The sequence below is a fragment of the Lactuca virosa genome, chromosome 4 (assembly GCF_052849685.1).
Source record: "Lactuca virosa cultivar CGN04683 chromosome 4, Lactuca_virosa_CGN04683_v6, whole genome shotgun sequence".
Lineage (NCBI taxonomy): Eukaryota > Viridiplantae > Streptophyta > Magnoliopsida > Asterales > Asteraceae > Lactuca > Lactuca virosa.
The window spans coordinates 81743137-81767593 of NC_136429.1; the positions used below are offsets into that span (position 1 = coordinate 81743137).

Sequence of the window (24457 nt, forward strand, 5' to 3'; positions counted from 1 at the left end):
TTCAATGGCATGTTTGAATCTCGATTGTGCCCTCTCAAGTTTGTGACTGGGATGCCGAGGATCACAAACAAGGTGTGAATAACCATGCAAATTGACTTGGTACCCTTAACTTTATCACCTAATCGATGTGCCGGTTAACCACACACGCTCCACCGATCTATAATAAAGTCAAGTTACCCTTTGCCACTCTTACTAGTCCTTATTAGTGTGTCGGTTAACCACACACGCTCCACTAACGACTTGGTAAGGTACAAAGTGTAATTTCATGGGTTAGCACCTTTCACATTTTCCTAAGTAACTAAGATTGGGAATTTGTAAGTGTTTAGTTACTTAGTATTTATCATTATACTTTTAATGAAGGGAGAATTATAGTCTTTTCCTACTCGTTCGGCTAACGACCCTCCACCAATCAAGGAAGCGGTGGGTGAGAGTGGACACCCATTAAACTGCCATTTTATAGGCAGTAACCTTATACCCCCCTTATAGACCGGCTTCGTGAATGAGGCCTACTAACGGTAAGATTGACTTTATCTTATACATATCTATATAATTAAAATTATAATAATAATATAAGGGTGTATTTTAAACATTTAAAATACTTGGTGGTTTAATCTATTAATTAAACTATACTCTTAATTTAATTAAATTTAAACCATGTCTTTATGGAATTATTAACTCTTTTAATTAAACACTTTAATTAATTTAATGAAGTCCATAAAGTTTGAATTTTAACTTTTAAAATTGTAGAGTTTGGAATTAAATCATTAATGTGTGTGAGACTTTACTAATTCCAAAACTTGAGGGCAAGTTTTGAAACTATTCAAAACCTTTCATTTCATAACTTATGAGTTTAATGGTTCATTAAAATGAAGACTCTTCATTTTTATGTAACCTCTTATTCTTTAATAACACTTTTAAATAAGTGACTCTTAAACATCCATAACTTGAAGACAAGTTATGGAGTCATAAAATAATTAAATGAAAAAGAGTCTTCATTTTTATGTAACCTATGACACTTTTATGATTTTTAAGATTCATAAATGTGACCTTTTATGTGACTTGAAGACAAGTTACAAAAACACCTTTTATGAACTTCTTTTAGATTAATATGGATTGAAAACAACTAAAACACAATTTTTTTTATTAATCTAAACTAACTCATAATCCAAGGAAACATAAAACTCTTGGTAATCCATAATTTGAGGACAAGTTATGGACTCCTTACAATTTCATTGAGATCAAGAATTATACTAACAAACAATTTGCACATAATTCCTATGATCTACCAAAACTCATAAGCATGAACATTCATAATCAACATTTTTCAAGAATTACATAAACACATATAAAACTTGAAACTTTGATTATAGCATTGAAATTGGTTTAGCATAATCATTACCACTTAAAAAATAGGTTTTATAAGCCCAAAACAGTCAAAGGTAATGATTCTAGACCAATTCCAGCACCAAAACTCGAAGATATGCTGTTTGGGGGTCCAACTCGTCGAGTGCATGAACCAACTCGGCGAGTTGGATGCATTTTGCCTTGGACTCGTCGAGTCCCTTCATGGACTCGTCGAGTCCCCTGTCCTGACAGCACAAAACTTCGATTTTCAAGCAGTATAAGCAAGTATAACAAGAAAACAAGCCTAGGCTCTGATACCATTGTTGGGTTTTGAGCATTCTAACACTCCTATGGTGTACATGCAACCCTAAATACCTTGGATCTATGTTTTCTCTATTATACATGCAAATATCAATTTTCCAAGGTATTGTTCTAACTAGCATAATATAAAGTACACATATTATAAATTCTAGTAGAATTACATACCTCTTGTTTGGTGCTTGATTCCATGGAGCTCAAGAGCCTAGTGCCCCAAGTGTGACACCGCAAATGGTTCACACAACATCATGAACACTTGGAATAACTTGAGAGAAAGTAGAACACTTCTAAAATCGGTTTTCCCTCACTTGTTTCTCTAGTGACCGATTTCTTCAATAATAAGATCATTATATAGTTAGTCACAATTAGGGTAAACCCTAATTGTCATGGCTTTCCATTTCCTTGGATCTATGGGTTCAAATACACCATGGAGCATCCATGGAGCATCCTATGGGTTTTAGCCCAACTTGATAATCCATGGAGCATTAGCCCACTATATAAGTATGGATGATTTACACAATCAACCCATATATTTAATTAGTCTTCTTTTGATCACTTAATTAATTCTAGATTAATTCTTGATCAATACTAATTAAATAATCTTATTAATATATTAGAACTTATAATATATTAATAAACCTTAAGTGTTATTTCTCTCATTTTAGTCTATCCAAATGCATGATGCCACACAACCCAAATGGACCATGCCGGGTCGGGTTAAGTATATACCAATTATAGTTATGGACTTAGACACTAATTCAACACTCTTCCCCTTGCTACCGGAGGTACCTGAAACTAAAGCTGAAAACTGTAAGCACGAAGCTTTGTGATTCTCCCTAAACTACCACATACTATACACATAATCATGCTACTAGGAGATACGGGCCCCACCCACACTCAAGGAGATATGGGCCCCGCCCACACTCAAGGAGATACGAGCCCCGCCCACACTCTGCTAACTAGGAGATACAGGCCTCACCCACACTCTGCTGACTACAAGATACGAGCCCTGCCCACACTCGGCTAACTACGAGATATGGGCCCCACCCACACTCAGCTACTAAGCATACATACAAGTATCACACAGACAACAAGTATAATCAATTATATCAATCAGTCCTATATCCATACTCAAATAATGTTTATGAGATATGGGCCTCACCCACACTCAGCTATCTATGAGATACGGGCATCGCCCACACTCAGCTACTAATCAATACACATAACATATACGGGCCGGCCTTGGTGCCTTCAACCCGTTCAAACCAGGAGGAAACTCACCTCTTAAAGCTGACTACGAAATCTCACGGTAAGGAATCTCTAACGGCTGCTCTAACGACTCCCCGGCTATCATTATCACAATAATACTTAGTTAAAATCCAATAATCCTTCTTAAGGTAAAATGACCATTTTACCCCTGATCAAAGTCAACATTTTGGTCAAAGTCAACATTCTGGGTTGACTCAACTCACCGAGTTGACCCATCAACTCGCCGAGTTCCATAAATCAAAAACCCTGAAATTGCGATCCAACTCGTCAAGTTCTTCACGAACTCGTCGAGTTTCTCCTATCAGCAGAATCGAGACTTTCCAACTCCACTCGTCGAGTCCGTCCTGAACTCGCCGAGTCTTTCCTTCTACAGGGTCGGGGCATTTCGACCCAACTCGTCGAGTTCCTTTATGAACTCGTCGAGTTCTTCAGTCTGATAAGCTATCTTAATAGATTAAGTTCTTATCCTTCAGATCTAAGCTCCATACTTCATATACATACTGAAAATGTCATTTTAAGGGTAAAGTTTCCAACTTTACCTGCAAATACCCTTCCTTAATGGGTTTAGCTCAAACCCTAACTCTTTAAGACCTAGATCTTGATCCAAAAGCCATTAATACTTCAAGTTAAGGCATACAAACTGAGGTCTAGACCCTAAACACTACATGAACACGTAAAGTCTATGACTTTCTCTCCATGCATGGCATTTTGGGGCTTAAAAGACCAAAATGACATCCTAAAGTTTGCATGAGGCTTCAATGTCCATAAAGTTTCCACATTTATGCCATGAAAGCCCTTCAAGGTCCTAGATCTTGAAATATACTCACTTGGGTCGTCCATTTCCCAAGGATCAAGATATTTGGACCAAAAACCCAATAAAAGTGAAAATGAAGAGATCTAAGAAATCATTAAGCAAGTTTGAGACTTGCTTACCAAAAAGTAACGAGGATGGGATGAAGTTTCTGGATCTACTCACTCCTTCTTGAGTCCTCAAGCTTCTTCTTCTTCCACAAGCTTCAAATACACAAGTTTTCTCTAAAAAATGACTCACAAGCTCACACAAGGCATTAGGGTTTCGAGATTTAGGGTTTGGGACTTGGAGGCTGTAAATGAGGCCAGCCTTTGGAGGTTAAGGTGTTTAAATAGGGTGCAAAACCCTGAAAATTAGGGTTTCACTCTGCCAGTCCTACTCGTCGAGTTGAGGCTCTCAACTCGTCGAGTAGACTTTACGACCCGCGTCCAATTCCATTCCTACTCGACGAGTTTGGGGCCTCCAACTCGTCGAGTTTCTATACAAAAACGAATAAATATTTAATTAAATACATACTAGGAACTATGCGTTACACTTTCACCGATAAATCTGAAGCTTTAATGGCATCAAGCAAGCTCTGAATCTCGTTTCCAGACTGCAAGTAGAGCGGTCGTCTGGATAATCGCCCAGAAGTTCGAAGTTTACGAATAATCGATCCTAATTTTCAATTCAATGCACACTTGTTGCAAAACCTACAAAGATCCTGTTGCGCTGGTTATGACACTATATTTGCGATCCTAAAACTTACCGTTGATGTTTTATCGATTTATCTTCTATTGTGATAATAGCTTGTAATCACTAACTATCGCTTAAAAAAAACCATAAATAAGTAAGAATACCTGGTTTTTGTGACTCTGTTGTAAATTTTAAAACTTATGTGGTCGAAATAACATTATTAAAATCCAATATATAAAAACAATGAGTAAATTACACGATTCGTCCCTCGTCCAAGTGTCAAATTGTACGTTTAGTCCCCATTTTCAAAAATTAACTCGGACCATCCCTATAATGTTTTTTTCTCACTCGGACCGTCCCCGACGAACATAAAATGACTATTTTACCCTTTTTATTTCCTTTTTGATATATTTTTTAATTTGTTTGCTATTAACTATTTAAAAGAAAATTAAAAATAAAGATAAACAAAAAATGGGCCCGCCACCACCACCACTTACCCTATACCCTAATCCTACCTACACCATTCAATCATCATCGGTTCATCTTCTTCAGATGGGTTGTCGGCATGGCTTCACTCCACCTGCATATGTGTATTGGAATCCACCGGAAACAATCTCCCTCTCAAGTTCTGATGTCGCCATCATCTTTGCACCTCCCTGTATCAGATCTGAACACCTCCATCAATGGAACTACAGCACCGCCACGACCATACCTGCAACTCGTAGATTGGTCTGAAAAGATGAAAGAGGAGGGGAAGGACATGGGTTCAGGTGGAGCCTTTTTTCGCACCGAGTCTCCTTTTTCTTACTGATTTCGTTTTAGATAAAAAAAATAGAAAACGGGAAGAAGAAAGATTTAGGGAAACGTTCTTTCAATGCTCCTCTGTTTTTTCCGGAAGTGTGTTCCGGAGAAGAAGACCACCACCATATGTAGGATTTTGATTTCGATTTCAGTCTCTGAAACCATTTTTTATTTCGTTTTTTGGAACCAATTTCAAGTTTTTTTTAGGTTTGGTTTGGTTTGGTGCTCTTTACAGGTGGTTGTTGGAGGTAAAGGGTGGTGGATGCTGGAGGCAAAGGGTGGTGGTAGCTAGAATTGGTCGGAACCCTTCATCTTCTCCGATGTTAACTGATGGGTGGTGTCAGAAAAAAGTGTCTGGTGAAGAAGGGGATAGATAGGAAGGGAGAACCAGAGTGTGACGTGTATGGGTTTTTTTAGGATTGTTGGGTTTTTTGGTGGTAGGTGGCTGGAGATGGTATAACCGGAGGTCATTTCAGAGTCGGAGATCGGTGGTCGGAGATGGTGGCTGGTGGTCAGTGACTAGCCGGAGAGTATAAGTCTGGTTCCTGAAACATTAGAGTGGTTGGGTTTGGGTGGCGTGTAGGTGTTTGACCATTTTTAAAAAAAAAATTCTAATATAAATTAGAAAACAAAGTATAAGTAAAATAAAAAATAAATAAAAAGGGTAAAATAGTCATTTTATATTCGTCGGGACGGTCCGAGTGAGAAAAAACCATTATAGGGACGGTCCGAGTTAATTTTTGAAAATAGGGACTCAACGTCCAATTTGACATTTGGAGGGACGAATCGTGCAATTTACTCAAAAACAAAACCACATCGGTGCCCAAATTTGCAGAAATCACAGGGAGTTAGCTGCCGCCGCATTACCCATGACGAGGAAAGGAAGTAGGCCGCCGGTGAAGTCGTCGCTGTTCGAGAGAGTCCTACGCCGCCGGGTACAAGAAACCTACGGTAACGCCACTCCATCTGTTGTCGAACTTGTCGACCGCCTCCGCGCCAATTTTCCCGAATACGGCCGCCACAAGATACAACCTTTCACCAGAATGGTGACACAAACCCTAGACTCCAACGACAGCAAAGGAAAGCAGAAATCAACAAGAAAGAATGACGATTACAATTCTAAATTCAATTACGACGATGAAGATGATAGCACGTCTCCATCGTTACGCAGCCCTGTAAGCAAGAAAGCGAAGAAAATTGATAGTAGAGAGCAGAGACTTCAGATGCTTGAGACGAAGCACATTGCACAAAGACGAATTAAGCTGCAATCAGAGTCATCATCCTCGGAATCGGAATCGGATGACGGAGAAGAAGATAGAAGTGCCGTTTCCTCGTCTGAAGATGATGTCTATAGCCTGCAATTTGACCCGGAGTTTGATATAACGAAGTCTATGCTCCGAAACAAGTACAGCGGGTCAAAACTTGATGGAAAAGTTGACGGGAAACCTCAAAATATTGAGTTAGAAGTGGTTACGAATAGCAGCAACAAGGAGACTAGAAAGGTTGATTTGATGAAGGAAGATCGAGGTGGTAAGTTAAAAGCAAAGGCACAAAAACCGAACAGCGTATCAAACGAAGATGTTGATGCTAATGGGAAAGAAGATGGGCCAAGGTTTAAGGACCTTGGAGGTATGGATGTTGTGTTGGATGAATTGAAAATGGAGGTGATTGTTCCTTTATTCCATCCAGAGTTACCTCGAAGGCTTGGAGTTAGGCCGATGGCTGGCATTTTGTTACATGGGCCACCAGGGTGTGGAAAGACTAAACTAGCTCACGCCATTGCCAATGAGACTGGAGTTCCATTCTATAAAATTTCAGCCACTGAGTTGGTATCTGGTATATCAGGTAGCCTCTATTTTCTTTACTTGAATCCTATACCTTTAAGCTTGCAATCTTACATTTTTCTTTTGAACTATATCCACTATCAGAGGTAGAGAATTTAAGGTTAATCTTGTTTAAGTGTTTTTATGCTGTTTCTGGTCTCACAGCATTTATAATTTCGTTATGTAAGTTATGGATAAATTTGAAGCTTTCAAGGTTTTGTTATCATGTTAAACAATTGTAATGTATCTGTTCTTGTCTAAAGAGAATGGAAAGTCCATTGTTATTTCTTAGGTAACTAGAACTATCCATACTTCTTATTCTATTGCAAGAATTTCAGGGGCATCAGAGGAAAACATACGAGAGCTATTTTCAAAAGCATACAGAACAGCACCTTCCATAGTTTTCATCGATGAAATCGATGCAATCGCTTCAAAAAGAGAAAATCTTCAAAGAGAAATGGAACGCCGAATAGTGACACAATTAATGACATGCATGGATGAATCCCACAGAGTCACAAAACCAGATGACACCTCAAAGAATCTAGAACCTTCCGATAACAAACCAGGATACGTCTTAGTAATCGGTGCCACCAACAGACCCGATGCTGTGGACCCCGCATTAAGAAGGCCCGGAAGGTTTGACCGTGAGATCAGTCTTGGTGTCCCTGATGAAAATGCAAGAATCAAGATTCTTGAAGTTCTTACACGTGATTTGAAACGTGAAGATGCTTTTGATCTTGTGAAAATTGCTAGGGCAACTCCGGGTTTTGTTGGTGCTGATCTGGCAGCATTGGTGAATAAAGCTGGTAATCTTGCTATGAAGAGAATCATAGATGGAAGAAAGTCGGAACTTTCTAAAGAAAGTGAAGAAGAAAATGAAGATTGGTGGAGGAAGGCGTGGACTGTTGAGGAAATGGAGAAACTTTGTATAACAATGTTGGATTTTGAGGTAGCTGCTAAACAGATTCAACCTTCTTCTAGAAGAGAAGGGTTTTCTAGCATTCCAAATGTTAAATGGGAAGATGTTGGAGGTCTTGATATTTTGAGAAGGGAGTTTGATCGTTATATAGTTAGACGTATTAAATATCCTGATGAGTATGAGGTAAATTTTTGCCATTTATGTCACTACTTTTAATATACGGTTTATTCAATCCAAAAAAGTAACAGTTTTTGTTCATATGACTTATATTTTCAGGAATATGGAGTTGATTTGGAGACAGGGTTTTTGCTATATGGACCACCTGGTTGTGGAAAAACGTTAATTGCCAAAGCTGTTGCTAATGAAGCAGGAGCAAATTTCATACACATTAAGGTTTTCTTTTTTTTACTGATTCTACACGATAATTTACTCGCGTGACAATTTCATATTAAATTAATGATTTTTTTAATGTGAAGGGTCCTGAGCTTTTGAACAAATATGTTGGCGAGAGTGAATTGGCAGTTAGGACAATATTTAGTCGTGCAAGGACTTGTTCTCCATGCATACTGTTCTTTGATGAGGTTTTCTTTTTTGAGATATTTTCTTTTTAATGATTAAATTGGGGTTTGAAAATTGAGATGGATGATTTAAGCTTTGATAGCCAAGTTTTTGGGATTAATATTTGATGCTTTGTTTGTTGCAGATAGATGCTCTGACTACAAAGCGTGGAAAGGAAGGGGGATGGGTTGTTGAGCGACTTCTGAATCAGGTTAGCAAATTTTGTTTTTCTTGTATGAATAAAGATTCTTTCCCTTTTGGACTTTGAGAACGGTCTTAATGAATGAGAGTAAATGACCATTTTACCCTTTTGTCACTTTTTACCCATACAAGACTTGATGGAAAAAACTGTCCTGAAGTCTTGTCTCTATTAAATTCTTTAAGTAAAAAAGAAGCAACACCTTTGTAACCTGGAGAGATAAAAGCTCTTTTCTTTTTGCAGCTATTGATCGAGCTAGATGGTGCTGACCAACGCAAGGGCGTTTATGTAATTGGTGCCACCAACAGGTGCAACACATCATCTTTCTTTTTATAAATTACTTTACTCATGACAAATGGTTATATAATTATTGTATTGATCTTTTTGAAATGCTTGTAGGCCCGAGGTGATGGATAGAGCAGTCTTAAGGCCAGGAAGATTTGGAAAACTTTTGTATGTGCCTCTGCCAAGTGCAGATGAACGTGGGTTGATCTTAAAAGCTGTTTCTAGAAAGAAACCACTAGATGCTGACGTGAACTTGATTGCTATTGGTCAAAGTGAGGCTTGTGCAAATTTAAGTGGAGCTGATCTTTCCGCATTGGTTCGTATCTCTTTCTTTGTGGATTTAATAATATTCGTTTAAGATTATTTTTGGTTCATTCAACTATTTAATTTGAAGCTACCAGGTACTAATGATCATTTAACCTTTATCATAAAAATTTGGTTAACAATTGTTCTAAACAAATAAGTAAAAGTGTGTTGCTATTTCTTGCATTTAGTCTTTAAAAAAATGCATCAAGGCCAAGTTTTTCTGAGGTATTTTGTCAAAAAAATTCAGGTTAACGAAGCTGCCATGGCTGCAGTTGAAGAGAAGTTCAAGAAAATCGAAGCTGCAAAAGCTAGTGATGAACCACAAAGCTCATTAGGTGGCTTGCCACATACTATTAAAGCCATACATTTTGAGCAAGCATTGGGAAAAATTTCACCTTCTGTCTCAGATAAGGTATATGATTTGGCTTGTAAATCATGCATTGGAAGTTGTACCTTGCTCTTGGAAGCCTGTAACATAAAGAGAGATCTACTTCTAATATTTGTGTTTTTTGTTGCAGCAAAAACATTATTACCATCTACTATCAGAGAGCTTCAACGCATCTTAATTGTGGATTGATTACGGTTTTGTTTCATATTATTTTTTATTTTTATTTTTCAGAGTTATTGCCAACAAAGAGTGGCATCCAGTTTTGTTCCTTCAAATATAGAGTTTTATCTATTATTTATTTTACTCCATTGAATTTCGGTGATTGATATTAACAGTGTAGTGTGGTTGATTAGATTTGTAAGTTATGTGTAGAAGAGCTTAAATGGTGTTGCAATTTGTGATCAGTTAGATACCGTCTGGACTCTTTACAGATATACTTGAGGATGTTACAATTCGTACTCTTTATATAAGTTGTTCAAGTATTATTTTATTTTTACGGGTTAAACAACATATGTACCACTTGATTCAACCTTACACCCATTTTTTGTGGCGATTTTCTCATGTTTTAAAGGTTATTAACCAAAAAATTATTTGTTTAAACTGCGATCATCTCTTTGCAACGGTGGTGGTGTGAAAATTATGAGGGATGGATTAAAATGGATGTGTGAAAGATGAAAGTTTGTGGGGTTAGCTAGGGTGGTGGGTAGTTGCCGGCAGTCAAGGTGATTCCTGATGGTGGTTGCTTGCGGTTGTTCCTAAAATAGAGATGAGAGAATAGACAGAGGATGATATAATGTTTCAGCTTCATATGGCCTAAAGGGTATGGTTTGAGAAGGCATGTCCAATGACCTTTCTTATATTCTTTCCTTTCTGTTTCCTGCAAAACTTTTTGTGGCCTCGTGATATGTATACCGGAATGTCTAAGGCGTTGGGTGGGATAGGGGAATGGGTGGGGGTATGGGTATGGGAGTGGGGCCATATAGTTTTGATATTAATGTAAAAATTAAAATATATAATTATATGTTTAAAGTTTTCAGAAAAAGTAATATAGTTATTTGCTTTTGGTCATAATGTGTTAACTTTAGTAGGTTGTTAAATTTTGTTAGAATGACATTTTTACCCTCAAACCAAAAGAACTATTTCTGTAGTTTTGTGAATTCACCAAGTATAACATTTTACTTTTTAATTTATTGGATTGTCATTTATTAATAAATATTATTTTTAATATTATTTAAAATAAAACATCACTTTTTATATGTTTTTTGTATTTATTTTTCATCAGTTTGAATTTGTGTTTAAAAACATTTTTTTCTGTGTATATATATATATATATATATATATATATATATATATATATATATATATATATATATATATATATATCATTTTTTTATATGTGCATTTTTTCCATCACTTTTTTGTGTTTTTTTTCTTTCGTTTATACAATGTTTTAAAACCCGGGTCGACCCGGCCGGTTGGACCGTGACCCCAGGGTAGAAGGCGGGTCAATTGAGAACGGTTTTTTTGTAAAAATACGGACCGGATCGAACCGGCCGGGTTTCCCGTAAACCGCGGTCGAACCGTTTATGTCGAACCGGTTAAAACCGGATTGACCTGTTTTGATAGGGCTTGGATTGATTAATTGATGTTTTCTTCTCCTAAAGGTGACGGTTTTGGTTAGTTTACTGATTATTTATTGTTAATTGATCACTGTTTCAAGGTTTTTGATTATGTAGATTATGTAATTAGGATCCAATTAACATATGTTTATTGATTATAACATTGCTTTTCAATGCAGTTAAATATAGATTCAAAGGAAGAAGAACCATTACAAGCACAACCTATAACATGTTTTGATATTTTTTCAATGTTTAAACTTTGAGTACATCAAATTATTGGTTTTATATGTCTATGCATTATACAGGAAATTAAAAATATATGAAAAAAAAAGAAAAAAAACATAAACCGGGTTGACCCGTGAACCGGTCATCACACCTGGTCAACTAAAAACTTGGGTTTTAAAACATTGCGTTTATAACATTTATTTTTCACTATTTTGTATGTGAGTTTTTGCATTTTTTTCAAACTATAGGGACTACTAATGTAACTTACTCTAGACTTTGTTGACAAACCCCACCTCATACAGGTCCTAATCCGACATGCCGATGACGGTGCGAGGACTTAAAAAGAGATTCAGAAAGCGGCTAATGCAAATTGTGTCGCACTCGATATCCCCTAAATGTTAGATTAGTTGTTTTGTTCGATTAAAAAGATTCGATACAGAAACTAATTTCATCGTCGTCACTGGAGGAAGTAAAGGCGATGGAAACTCCGGTATCATACCTGTAAACATTCTTTCAGTTTCTAATTTCAATTGCATATGCTTTACAATCTATATAATGGTTCTGCTCCTTGATTGTTACGAAAGACCCACCAGCTGTTTGTTTATATTCCCAACATAGTTTTCATTATCGTGTAGGTTTTTAGTTCATATGCTTCGATTTGTGGGGTTTGAAATTGATATAATTCTACAACTTTCTGATAAATTTCGGTAAATATGTCGCACTTTTAGCAATTAAAGATCAACTTTTGATGTTGGATTTATGTCATATGCACAGCATGCTCATCATTTGTGGGTAGATGAGAAACAAAGTGATGTCTTAGATCCATCCCTTGTCAACGATCATCCAGCACCCAGGTTTGTAAATTGTAACGCCTCTTTAATTAATAGCTTATCATTTTAATTTGATTGTTTTCATATGTCACCAAAAATTATGCTGATTAGTCTCTACTTGTATCCTAAGCTGCCTTCTGTTTCATGATATTTTTTTGCTTTTGATGGAAAGGTGTCAAGTTGAATTAAACTTGTTTGACTCTGCTTCATTTTATATTTATGGATGCCATTTAACATTAGCATTTATGTTTGAAAACAGCATGCTGAACTTAGAAAAGGAGACACTATTGACAGATGATATAAATCAAGGGGTTAAAGTTAAACTCGTCTGCAGGGAACATTTGTTGAGTGTAGCAGAGATGGACTACATGGAGAAGATAAAGGAATTTCATGAGAGACTTGATATGGTAATATCATTGCCCCAATTCATATGTACTAAAGTTGATAGTGCATATGAATTAGAAGTTGAAAATTTTCACAACAATAGTTGAAACTTGAGTGCTTAAACCTATTAAAAAAGTTGAGTAATGTTATCACTTGGTAGTGTCAAAATAGATAAATCGTGTGGACCAAATATTTTGTAAGGACTACTAGTGATCAAAAGGTAATCTTGGATTTGAATTTTTCCAAAAATGGAAATGTTTACATTGATTTGGTATATCCCTAAAAGGAAACTATTACGTTTATTTGGGGCACACAAAGAAGTTCCCTAAATTTTCGAAAATCCATCTTATCTTGTTATACCATTTGTTAAATAGTTCAATTATTGAAAACAACATCAAAAAAACTTACGAGACTTGGGTGCATTTGATTTTTAAGAGGAAAAATGTTTGTAGTTTTTGTCGACATCTACAGGAGAAGATGTGGACCAAAAGTCTGCAATCTGCAAAAAAAAAAAAAAATGTTTGTTTTGTTTTTTTTAAAGTATGCATGTTGTATAAATGATACTGAGGGTTGTTGTTATTTACAGGTGAAGAAGATAGTTAAACCAGGTTGTTCTCATGAGGTATTGAACATAGCCTTGTGTAGTTTGTCATCACTTGCCAGAATTCTGTCCCAGATGCCACAAAAACTTCATGCCTCACTTTGAACAAAGATCCTTTTCTTAGAATTTTCAATGGATGTTGTATGTTGAATGCAAAACTACTTTTGCAACAGAAAGTGCAATGTGTCTTTAGAGAGCGTGATTGTATTCCTTTAATTTTGTAGTTTATTTTCATAACAATATTGATAAAGATATTAAGTTTTAGAGAAGTAAAACATAAATGTTAAATAATTTTAAGGAGGGATATTATTATACATGTTTCATCAACTTGATCGCGCTGAATGGCCATTAACGGAGAACATTTGACGTAAAGTATGTCAATAAACTCAAACGTCACTGATGATTTATATTATGCGTTTTGACTAAATTACAAAAAAGAGATAATATCATATTTTTTTAATTATACAAGTATAAGTAATAATTATTTTTTTCAAATAAGTAATTGAAAAAAATTATAACAATATCGATGTTCGCCTATTGGAAACACTCTTTGTGCAAAAAGAATCTAATCTAAAGGGGTATCTTAAAAAAAAAAAAACCACATAAATTCTTAAAAAAAAAAAAAAAAAAAAAAACCCAAGTCACTTCATTCACAGCAACTATTATTTCACTAATTCACTCCCATCAATCCCACTATCGATTTTTTCTTTATTTTCATAAAACAAACACTCTTTGTGCAAACAGAATCTAATCTAAAGAGATATCTTAGAAAATCCACATAAATTATTTAAAAAAAACCCAAGTCACTTCATTCACATCAACTATTATTTCACCCCCTTCAATCCCACTATCGATTTTTCTTTACTTTTATAAAATTAATATAGATTATTCATAAATATATTTTTATTCCTTAAATAAATTATTCAAATTATATAAAATTATATTATTATTTTTATTTATTTATCTTCATATTTTTTATTTAAAATTTATTTAATTTGTTTTGATGTTTTGTTTGAATATATTATTATTTAATGTTATTTTTTTGACGTTTTGTTCATTTACATTATATATTTTTTTTTCCGAATACACAAATTAAAGTTCATTTTTGAGTTGTAAATAGGATAATCTGAAACGGTTATAGACTAATTTGGAACGGATTTTGAATTGTACAATAAAAACCGGTTAATGTTGTTTTTACATTTTACTCGTTTATAATATTTAATGATGTAAATATAAATTTGTTGACATTAAACTATAATTTCTTTATTAAAAACTTCAACAATAATATATCATAGTTTGTTGTTAGAGTATAATATAATTTTAAAAAATAATATAATGTTATTTAAAGTTCAAAAATGAATCCAACAAAAATATTTTATTTTTATTTGAAAATAAAAAATAATATAGATATTAGATAACTAGAAGTTAAAATCATTTAAATCATTTAAATATATCAACACTAAAAATTTAGTTATTAAAATTTGCGTCAAATAAATAAAAAATATATAATTTTATATAAGTTTTTTTATTTATTTAGAATGTAAATTAATCTAATAATAATAATAAAAACAATCAAATATAAATATAATCAATATATTGCTTTTTAATAAATTAGTGATATTTATCTAGGTTCTAAAAAGTTTATCATGATGTGTTTTGGTTTTAAAGCTTGTATTTGACATCACGTTTTAACAAAATGTTGCCTTAAGATATATATATATATATATATATATATATATATATATATATATATATATATATATATATATATATATATATATATATATATATATATATAAACACCACCAAATCACACCTAACGTTATTTAAAATATTGATATTTATTAAAAAGAGAAATACATATATTATTAATCTAGTTTTATTAACTTAATTTAATAACTAAAATAAAACTAATAATAAATGATCCTATAAATTAAGTAATTGAGAAAAGAAGATTATTTTAATATTGATTGATTTTATTAGGCAAAAAAAGGGATTTTTTAGCACCACCCAATCTAAATTGCAAAAATGATCTAGAGGTGAGCATGGTGCGGTTTGGTGCGGTTTTAAGGTCATACCGAACCGCAAACCGCAAGGTACGTTTTTTGCATTTCGGAAACCGTTACGTGCGGTTTTTCAATGGCTCAGTTTTACGGTTTTTCAATGCGGTTTCGGTTTGTATCGGTTCGGTATCGGTTTTAAACCAATTCAAGCATATGGTTCGGTTTTATTTTAACCATGATGATCATGTGGGGATGTATGATTGTATGATGTCGTCTCTTCATTTTTTGAAACCGTTTCGTCTCCTTATTTTTTGAAACCATGATTTTGAGGTTCATTATTTCATTTGTAACCATAAATAACTTTTTTTTAAACGACAAATCTAACCTACTTCTAAACTACACCTTAAATCCACATATCTCCACGATGAGACTTGAATCCTCAACCTCAAGGAGGGAGGGCAACACCGAATACCGCCGGGCCAGAAGCCCTTTGGTATAAACCATAAATAACTAATTTATATTATATACAATTATACATACTATTTAAAAGGCTAATAAACTCTAATATATATTATATGTTGAATTTGATGATAGTTAGGTTTAGTATTAATAAAACGTTCAATTTGATGATAATTGGGTTCAAATCTGTGAGTTTGAGTTTCAGTTTGTGTAACCACTACGTAGGCTGCATGCTAATAAATCGAACATAAAAATGAGTTTGAACCTTTGGGTTTCGGTTTTTGAGAAAATAAAACCTCCACCATCGGTTTTTGCATCGGTTTCGGTTTTATCGGTTTTTTTTTGTCGGTTCGGTTTTTGCTCACCCCTAAAATGATCTTGTGCTTACTAAAATGTTTTATATTCAGCCAAATAGCTTGCACTTTTATACTAGTAGTCCCTTAAACGTAGTTTTTTTTAACACTTTTAGTACTAAACTGTTGAACACAACGGGGCAGCCGTTAAAATCATGCCAAATATAATCATTTTATCCTTTTCATCCTCTTTCAAGAACCCTAATTTTCCTTCTTCAAAATTCATTCTAACAAAATCAAAATCACATAAATCAAATCTAAAACTAAAACTAAAACGAAACCAAAACTCAAGCAAGATACAAAGCCCAAATCACAGCATCTACCGATCTTTTACTATCAATAACATCTATTATATATAACAATATAAATGGACAAAAAAGTAGCTTAGTTTCAAGATTCACCAAGATAGATAGATGCTCCAGCAATCAATGTACAACACCCAAACACACAATTAATTCTTGCAATTCTAAAAACTGGGATGTTAAAATTGATAACTTTAAAAACTTATGAGCCATTTGTGTAAACTAAAGAGAAACCATACGTCTATAAAGTATCTCATCATCACTCTCATCTTCCTCATCACACACCACTTCATTCCCTGGTAACTCCAACTTTCCACCCATAACAAACATGGGCCCTTCACTTTCCATTTCAACATAATCCCCATACAATCTTTCTTCAAATCTTTGATCACTACAATTCAAAAACCAACTCAAAGAACACCTAATCCCCTTATGCTTCAACCTCATAAACCTCGGCTTAATTCTTGATTCCAAACCATAAGTAAAATACTCAGGAAACTCCACCAACTCCTTCAATGGTCTCTCCATTTCACTCTTGAAAAAGTAAAAACTATTCTTCATTAAACCAACTTGCAAACCAACCAATTGTGGGCATCTCACAATCATCTTAGCCACATCTTGTGCTAAAATCCCACGTCCAAGAAGAAACTCAATCGGTTTCATCATCACATTTTGACCAAGGCTAATTACTTGAGGCATTCTTTCAATTACACGTGCAAAACCTTCGGGGTCTATTTTAAGCTTCAAATTGAAAAAATATTGTTGTGTTGATAACTTAGCTTTTAAAGGGAGGCCAAGAATTTGTGGGTATTGGGCGATGATTGATGCGAGTTTTTCCTTTTGAACCCCGAAACTAATCAAACAGTCAACATTCGGTTTGACCATTTCTTCAAGATCATACCCGATTATATACGCGCGTTTTTCAAACATTCTTGCTAACACTTTCTTTGGTAAACCTAATGAAATTAGGTATTCGACTAATGGTTTGATCATGGTTCCAACTCTCATACCTAAAAAGTATGGATATTGTGTCACCATGGGACCGATGTCTCTTGGATTGACACCAAGACTTACTAAATATGCAACTGAAGTACTCATTGTGCCTTCTAATTTGAACCCTAAAAGCTCAGGGTACTTCATTAACACATACCCAATATCTTGTCTTTCTACATCTAATCCACGAAGAAACCTGATTACAGGCACAAGCTCCACAACTACACTAGCGTGTAAGACTTGTGGGTATTTCTTCACAAACTCACCCATTCTTGATCTTTGAATTCCGACTTTTTCTAAGTATCCGAGTACTGGAATGATGTTTTTTCTGACACTGCAACCGAGCATTAATGGGTATTCATTGAAGTCGTCGATTGTTAGCCCTATCTTTTGCAGAAATTCAACGCGTTCACGCATTACTTCGATTGTGGAGGGTAGTTCGAGATTCTCCAGTTCATCAGGGATTATGCCTATGCTTTTTAAGTAATCGCAGATTATTACTCGCGATACGAGTTTTTCCTTTCGGCCTTGCACAACGCCCCATGTAACTGTTGGCATTTCATATTCGGGAAATTTGGAGGATTGTGTCGAAAAGGGTTTGAATGACAAAACCCTAGGATTGTTAGTTTGGGGGTTTTGAGAGGGTTTAGGGGACATGAGGGGTGGAATGATATAACCTTTTGATTCGTTGGATACAAAGTGTATTGGATTAGTGAGGGATGATTTGAAGGCATGTTTTCTTCGAAGAAGAAAGATCATTTCAGCTAGAGAAGGAGTAACTAGGGTTTATAGGTAGTGAAGAACCGAAGTATTTGTGTAGAAACGAGGTACTGGAAATTAGGATTTATAAAGAGACTGATCAGAAATATGAATACAGGCTTACCGGTAAGAAAAGGTTGAAGGGTGATTGATTTCGGCCATGGCTGCGATCGGGCAAGAGGGACTCTGTGTTATGTGGTTCGTGTTTGCGAGCCTGCAACTAAAGTGAACAACAAATAAGATTTCAGCCAATACCTCAAATTTTCAGTTACACCAATTTTTTTTAAAATAGTTTAATTTATTTTTGAGTAAATTACAGTTTTGGTCCCTGTGGTTTGATCAGATTCTTACTTTTAGTCCAACCTTTAAAAATTTGACAAAATTCATCCCTATAGTTTAAAGAAATTGCACTGCATATCCTTAGTTCATTTAAAAAGTTCACTTTATCCTTACTTTTATATTTTTGCTTTTCTTTTATATATATATATATATATATATATATATATATATATATATATATATATATATTGTGAGAATGGATGACGACCACTAGATCAAGAAAATGTATGGCTTAGATTGTTTTGATTTGTCTAATAAAAATTAAATGAAAAAAAGTAAAAATGGTATTTTTATCCGATAAGGGTATAATGGTAAACAAAACAAGTGAGAAAAATGGTAACAGACGGTTTTCTATCTTTATTCAAATCAATTACAAAAAACTCTCCTGTCAGCTTCGCTCGTCACCATGTTCTTCGTTTTTTTTTTCTTTTTTTTTGAAGATTTTAACAAATTTTCAAAAGATTCATCCATGTTTGTAGGTAGGATCGTATATATTGTGTGGGGTTTTTTTCATTCGAGTTGTAATTCGGAGTACCAGAGCTTCCGGAAAGATGAAGTAAAAGAATTCTAACAAGAATGTTAAATCCTGGGATTTATCATATGATGATTTTGTTAATTCAAGACCAGGTAATAAACAATTTCAACTATTTTTCTATGAATGTTGTTATTGTTGTTCTTTACTTGGTGGATATTAAACTGAAATTTGGATTTTCTCCAGTGTAATGTGTATTTGGTGAATAGAAATTCGAACATTGATGTCTTTTTGGTAAACCAAAGTTCATGTTTCAACAAAAAAGAATACGGTTTTTAGGTTAGGGGTTATGAGTTATTGGTTGATTAAGAATCACTGTAAAAAAATAGAATATAGCTTTTGTTTTTTAGGTTCTATATGAAATTAAGAATGAAGAATCGATGTCACTTTTCTTTTTTGAATCTTGTTAGGGTTTTTGTAATACGTATGTGAGTTAAATTGAATATGTGTTAGCCAATTCGTCACAGAATTTCAAAAAGAACAATGGATATTCTTAAAGGAATTTGTTCATGTTATACATATTCATTACGAAATTTGAAAAGGAAAAATTGTTGCAAACTTTTACAAGACATATGTGGTTTAGAAATTTATATTCTAAAACGAATTTGGTCATTACTAGTGTATTTCATTCAAGATTTTGAAAAGGAAACATAGTCCACACTATAAGAATTGATATGCTCATATAAATTTGGTCGTTATTAGTGTATTTGTTTTCCAGAATTTGTTCATTATGTTATTAGGTGTATAGAATGTTTATATCTTGTATATATTAAAGAAAGCAATCGATGTCATACACTATTTTTAGCACATATTGTAGGATCATCGAGTGTTTCATGGAACAAATATGCGACGTTTTCAAAACTTGACAAAAACACAAAAATGAAGAAGGTTGAAGCGAAGTTGAATGATTTTAGGATGTGGAAGGTTGAAGGATGAACAAGGCTCAAACAACAAGCGGTTTGATGGAGGGGAATATAATGGATGTTCTTGTTTTTTTATGTTGATTTAAACGTAGAATAATTGGTCTAGCTATTTTGATGAAAAAATAAAATGAAATGTTTGTTGCGATTTTTTTTGGTTTTGATTGATATTAAATTCAAGTTTTGTTATGGTTTAACAGATATGATATATGAATAGTTAAGGTGGTTTTGTTTTTTTAATGGTTATATAGAATGGCTTGTTTAAGATATATGATGTACCAATTATAACATGCATTGCAGATTATGCAGAACATGTCTTAAGTAATTAACATATTCTTGCATGTTAAGCAGTAAAGAACTAACATACACTAATATGTTTATATTCTTATGTACTGAAGTTATGTGTCATTGTGTAGAGACATTGAATTGTGCAATCCATTACATGATAAAAATCATTATATATGTCAAAGAATCTATATTGTAATTACCAAATTCGTGATGAATATACACCATAAAACATTCGCGACCGAAAAATGTTCTATGAATATGATTAAATATCATTGAAGTTAAAGTGGTTATTATATATTTGATTCAGAATAATGTTTTGAATGTTCTGAATATATAATAAACAATGGTTATTATAAGTCTAGTATTATTGAAAAAATTTAATTGGAATAAAACTTAGAAAATATTACATTAAAATTCTGATATCAGTATAAAACTTGTGATTATTCATATATTTCACAATAAGTAAACAATAGAAGTTCATCTTAGAATATACATATAATGGACAATATCATTCTTCTTTCAATAGACACAAAATATACAATATCATTCTTCTATGAATATAAACAAAATTGGGGCCGACGATGCTGATGTGTGTTTTTTCTTATAGCCCTATAACTTCAGCAAAACAAAGTGCGAGTCCTAACCACCTTTCACGTATATTCGTTGCAGATCATAGTTTGAAGAAACTCTTATTTTCTGTCACGAGTGATAATTATTTATTTCAAAAATAAACATCAACAGAGACTTTAAATCACTTGCACTTGAGCTAATGTTCACCTTAAGCAGATAAGAAGTTTATTGTCCCTGTCAGAATGCATATATATATATATATATATATATATATATATATATATAGCAAAAGAGTTGTTGTCAAATTGAAACAACACGCGTATCAATATATCTACACAAACCCTAGAAGTCGAGAGATAGAAAGGGTAATTAAACAAAAGATTGAAGTTCTAAAGACCATAAATAGCATCAGAAGAATATTCAAATTTTCTAAAAGAGTCATCAAGCACTCTTCTTCATTGCACAACAATAATCAAGATACCAATTTACAAAATTCATCAAACCTATTTCCAAAAATGTAGTAAGTCTGTATAATAGCCCCTTAGGAGCCAAATTTCTAGTTTTTTTAGTGGATTGATTTCATTGAGGCAATCCATCGAACACTTGATATGCACTATATATAAACAAAAACCATGAGACACTTGTTGTCATCTACAAGCCAATCAATCTAAATAAATTAAGAGAAATAAAATTGACGTGAATAAGAATTTATGAGAAATAGATGTTACCTGTGAAGATAAAGAGAAGCGAAAGACGATGGTTGTATTGACAATGATGGTGTCTCGTAAGTCATGTGCAAGTCCATTCAATGCTGTCTACGAGACCGGACGAATAAGAGGGACAAGAGATCATAGATTGATTGGTGGTGGTGCGATTAAGAGATATAGAAGGTAATGGGTTTCTGCGTCGTCGTCCTGACAGAAGAAGGTTGTTGAGAGAAAAACTATTGAGAAACACACTTGAACAAACGTTAGAACAAGTTATATATTGCGGTATAAGTTAATCCCAAAGGATCATAAAGCTCAACAATAATTAGAAGTTAGAGTTGTTAGATTGTTAGGTGCGGAAATGTAATTGCTGAAAAGTAAGGAAATGTAAATAACAACAAGTTGTATATCAAGTAAACACTAAGCTGATTCGTGACAAGGTTTGCAATCAAACACAAGTCAGTAAGAGTGATCAGCTAAAGTGAAGAAGTCTCAAGGACTTGATCAGAAGGAGAGTTTGAGAGTTTAGATCTTAATAGGTGAATATAAGTTTAGATAAATCTTTTAGAGAGAATATAAGATATGAAAGATAAGAGATGAGTAAAAGAGAGATGTAAGATATGTATTCAATCAGAACATGAGAGCTCTATATATAGAGTCTCGAGGATTACAAGAAAATAAACAAAGTCTAAATCTGTCTTAAGTGGCCATGCAAGGCACACTGGATAAAACAATGTAAAGTGCAAATATAACAGATAAAACTAAGTCTATGTTTGATGAAGACAACTGCGGATGTGGTCGGTGATTGCGGTTGAGAAGCTGAATGCAGATCAGGAGATGGCTTCAGATTGACTAAGTTTAAGAGGGTCACTTTCTTGCTTCAACAATTTCCCCCTAAGTGACCTCTTCAACTTTTCTTTCATCTATCGATCTTTAGGAATCTGATGAGAAGCCACCGGAACTTCCTGACTTCTCCGAGCTAAACAATTCTCCTAGAGATTTAAAACTTTACTTCAACAGTAGTGTGTTTTGAAATCTGGACTGCAGTTTGAGTGATCTCCAGCTGCTTCCGGGTCAGGCGATGTATGGCAGTCATTGGAATGAAAAATTTTGTTTCATTATCTTTATGCTTGAAAATGACTCCAAGATCTGGGAAGTTAGTTGCTCCAAGGGATCTTTCTTGATAACCTTCATTAAGCACCGGAGTTGGATCAAGAGGAGGAAGATTGAACTTCTGAGCAAGAGCTGGGTGGATATCCACATCGATTTTAGCAAAATCACATATTATTTCTTTCAGATATGTACAAGCCCTTTCATAAGCAATCTTCATCTTCGGATACTTCTCAGACTTAATCTGAAACACCCTAGCAATCAGGAAGACTTCCTCCGGATTCATGCAAGGAAAGTCTGCTTGTGTTCAGATATAGTCTTGATTTCTTCTTGTGAGAGTATATTGAATGAAGTCTGATTTCATAAACTTTCAGGGCTTGTAGTTCTTGACTGCGGTAGGTCTGTCGTTTGACCAGATGCTTTCGATTTTAGATCCATGCTTGGCATGAAATCTGTTAAGTCTTTCAAATTCAAGGGGCAGCCTCTGATCATTAGGGAGGCTGCAGTCGAATGGTTTAAAGACGACGAAGAACTTTGCATTGGGGGAGATAGGAATGTCCTAATAGCCGTCAGAGGGAGGTTCCGCAAAAGTGAGAAAAGGTTTGTAGTCTTCATCTAGTAATCTTCTGGTAGGATTGATCCAAGAGTTGATGAGGGTCTCATCCATAGTGATGTCAAAACCGTGTTCCCTCCAAATCAACTCTGCGAACTTTGCTGATTTCCAGTCAGCTTTTCTTTGCTTGGTTGCGGGGGAGTCGTTGGAGTTTTCGGATGACATGGTTGGAGCTAAGTTTTTGAAGTGCGGGGGAGTCTCCTGTCGCGGGGAAGATTGATGTTGAACTTCTTGAACTTGTTGTTGCGGCGGAGACTGATGGGGAGAATGAACTGGACTTTGATGAGGAGAAGGCACAATAGTCTTCTTTTGAGGTGATGGTTGCGGAGTGAGGACTTTCTGTTGGATGATGGGTTGTTAAGCGATTGGTTGCTGGTGACTTGGGCCGACTCGGATTGGAGAGTGCAAATGTTGATGTGGATGAGAGTGTTGATGAGATATGCAATTCGAGTCACGGTCTTCACTTCCCCCTTTTGAGGAAGGAACTTCTTGTTGCTCCTCAAACCATTGTTTAAGACCGTCGATTTTTGAAAAGACGTCATTAAACTGTGACTTGAGAACGTCACTTAGCTGCTGATTGTTGGGGATTGCGGTGTTGAAGAGAAGGTTGTGGATCTCCTTGGTGAGTTTCAGAATTTCCTGGCCATGAGAGTTGGTGGATAAGGAACGCCTTAAGCTGTTGATTATAGATTGCAGGACTGCAATTGTGGACTCGTAAGCATTGTGAGTTTCCTCAACAAGCTTCTTGGAATGAACAGATTGACCCGCAATTGTTGATAGAAGTTCAACTTTGATTGCGGAGACATCATTGATGAGACGTTCAACAGTGGCCATGAACTCTTGATGATCAGCTTTTCTGTTTGTATCCAGGGCTGGGATACCCATTTCCACCTTGAGAGAAATTCTCTCAGCCGCCAGTCTTTCCCGTGCTTCTAAACTATCTACTCTTTCCACTAGTGATTACGGTCCGGGCAGATCGTCAGACTGCGGTTGGCTGGACTTCACTGCAACCAATATCTGATCAACTTTGTCTTGGAGGCTGAGGAATTCTTTTCTTGTTACAGACAGTTTCTTCTTCTTCTTTTTCTCCTTGGGCTTGGAAGTTGCATGCTGGGATCCACTGGATTCTTCTTCTTCGTCAAATTCCATCATAA

General features: G+C 34.7%; 3 protein-coding genes across 4 annotated transcripts; 2 read left to right on the plus strand and 1 right to left on the minus strand.

The window, feature by feature from the left end:
• The first annotated feature begins 6060 nt into the window (after positions 1-6060).
• Positions 6061-10186, plus strand: CDC48C (cell division cycle 48C). Its single transcript, XM_079042889.1, has 9 exons — positions 6061-7063; positions 7380-8143; positions 8237-8353; positions 8437-8541; positions 8664-8729; positions 8961-9025; positions 9117-9318; positions 9556-9720; positions 9827-10186. Exons 1-9 carry the CDS (start codon positions 6088-6090, stop codon positions 9872-9874), a joined length of 2508 nt encoding a protein of 835 aa, XP_078899015.1. The 5' UTR covers positions 6061-6087; the 3' UTR covers positions 9875-10186.
• A 1660-nt stretch (positions 10187-11846) lies between these two features.
• On the plus strand, positions 11847-13646 carry LOC145109845 (uncharacterized). 2 transcript variants are annotated; one of them, XR_013709260.1, is made up of 4 exons: positions 11847-12041; positions 12315-12394; positions 12630-12777; positions 13341-13646. XR_013709260.1 is itself a non-coding variant. In XM_079046978.1 (4 exons), exons 1-4 carry the CDS (start codon positions 12019-12021, stop codon positions 13458-13460), a joined length of 360 nt encoding a protein of 119 aa, XP_078903104.1. In that variant the 5' UTR covers positions 11847-12018; the 3' UTR covers positions 13461-13646. The 2 variants fall into 2 exon arrangements, 1 of the variants encoding a protein (XP_078903104.1); XM_079046978.1 differs by having other exon boundaries at positions 11847-12030.
• A 2908-nt stretch (positions 13647-16554) lies between these two features.
• On the minus strand, positions 16555-18474 carry LOC145105808 (Mitochondrial transcription termination factor family protein). Its single transcript, XM_079042890.1, has one exon. The coding sequence runs from the start codon at positions 18222-18224 to the stop codon at positions 16695-16697; it is 1530 nt and encodes a 509-aa protein (XP_078899016.1). The 5' UTR covers positions 18225-18474; the 3' UTR covers positions 16555-16694.
• Positions 18475-24457: the final 5983 nt, after the last annotated feature.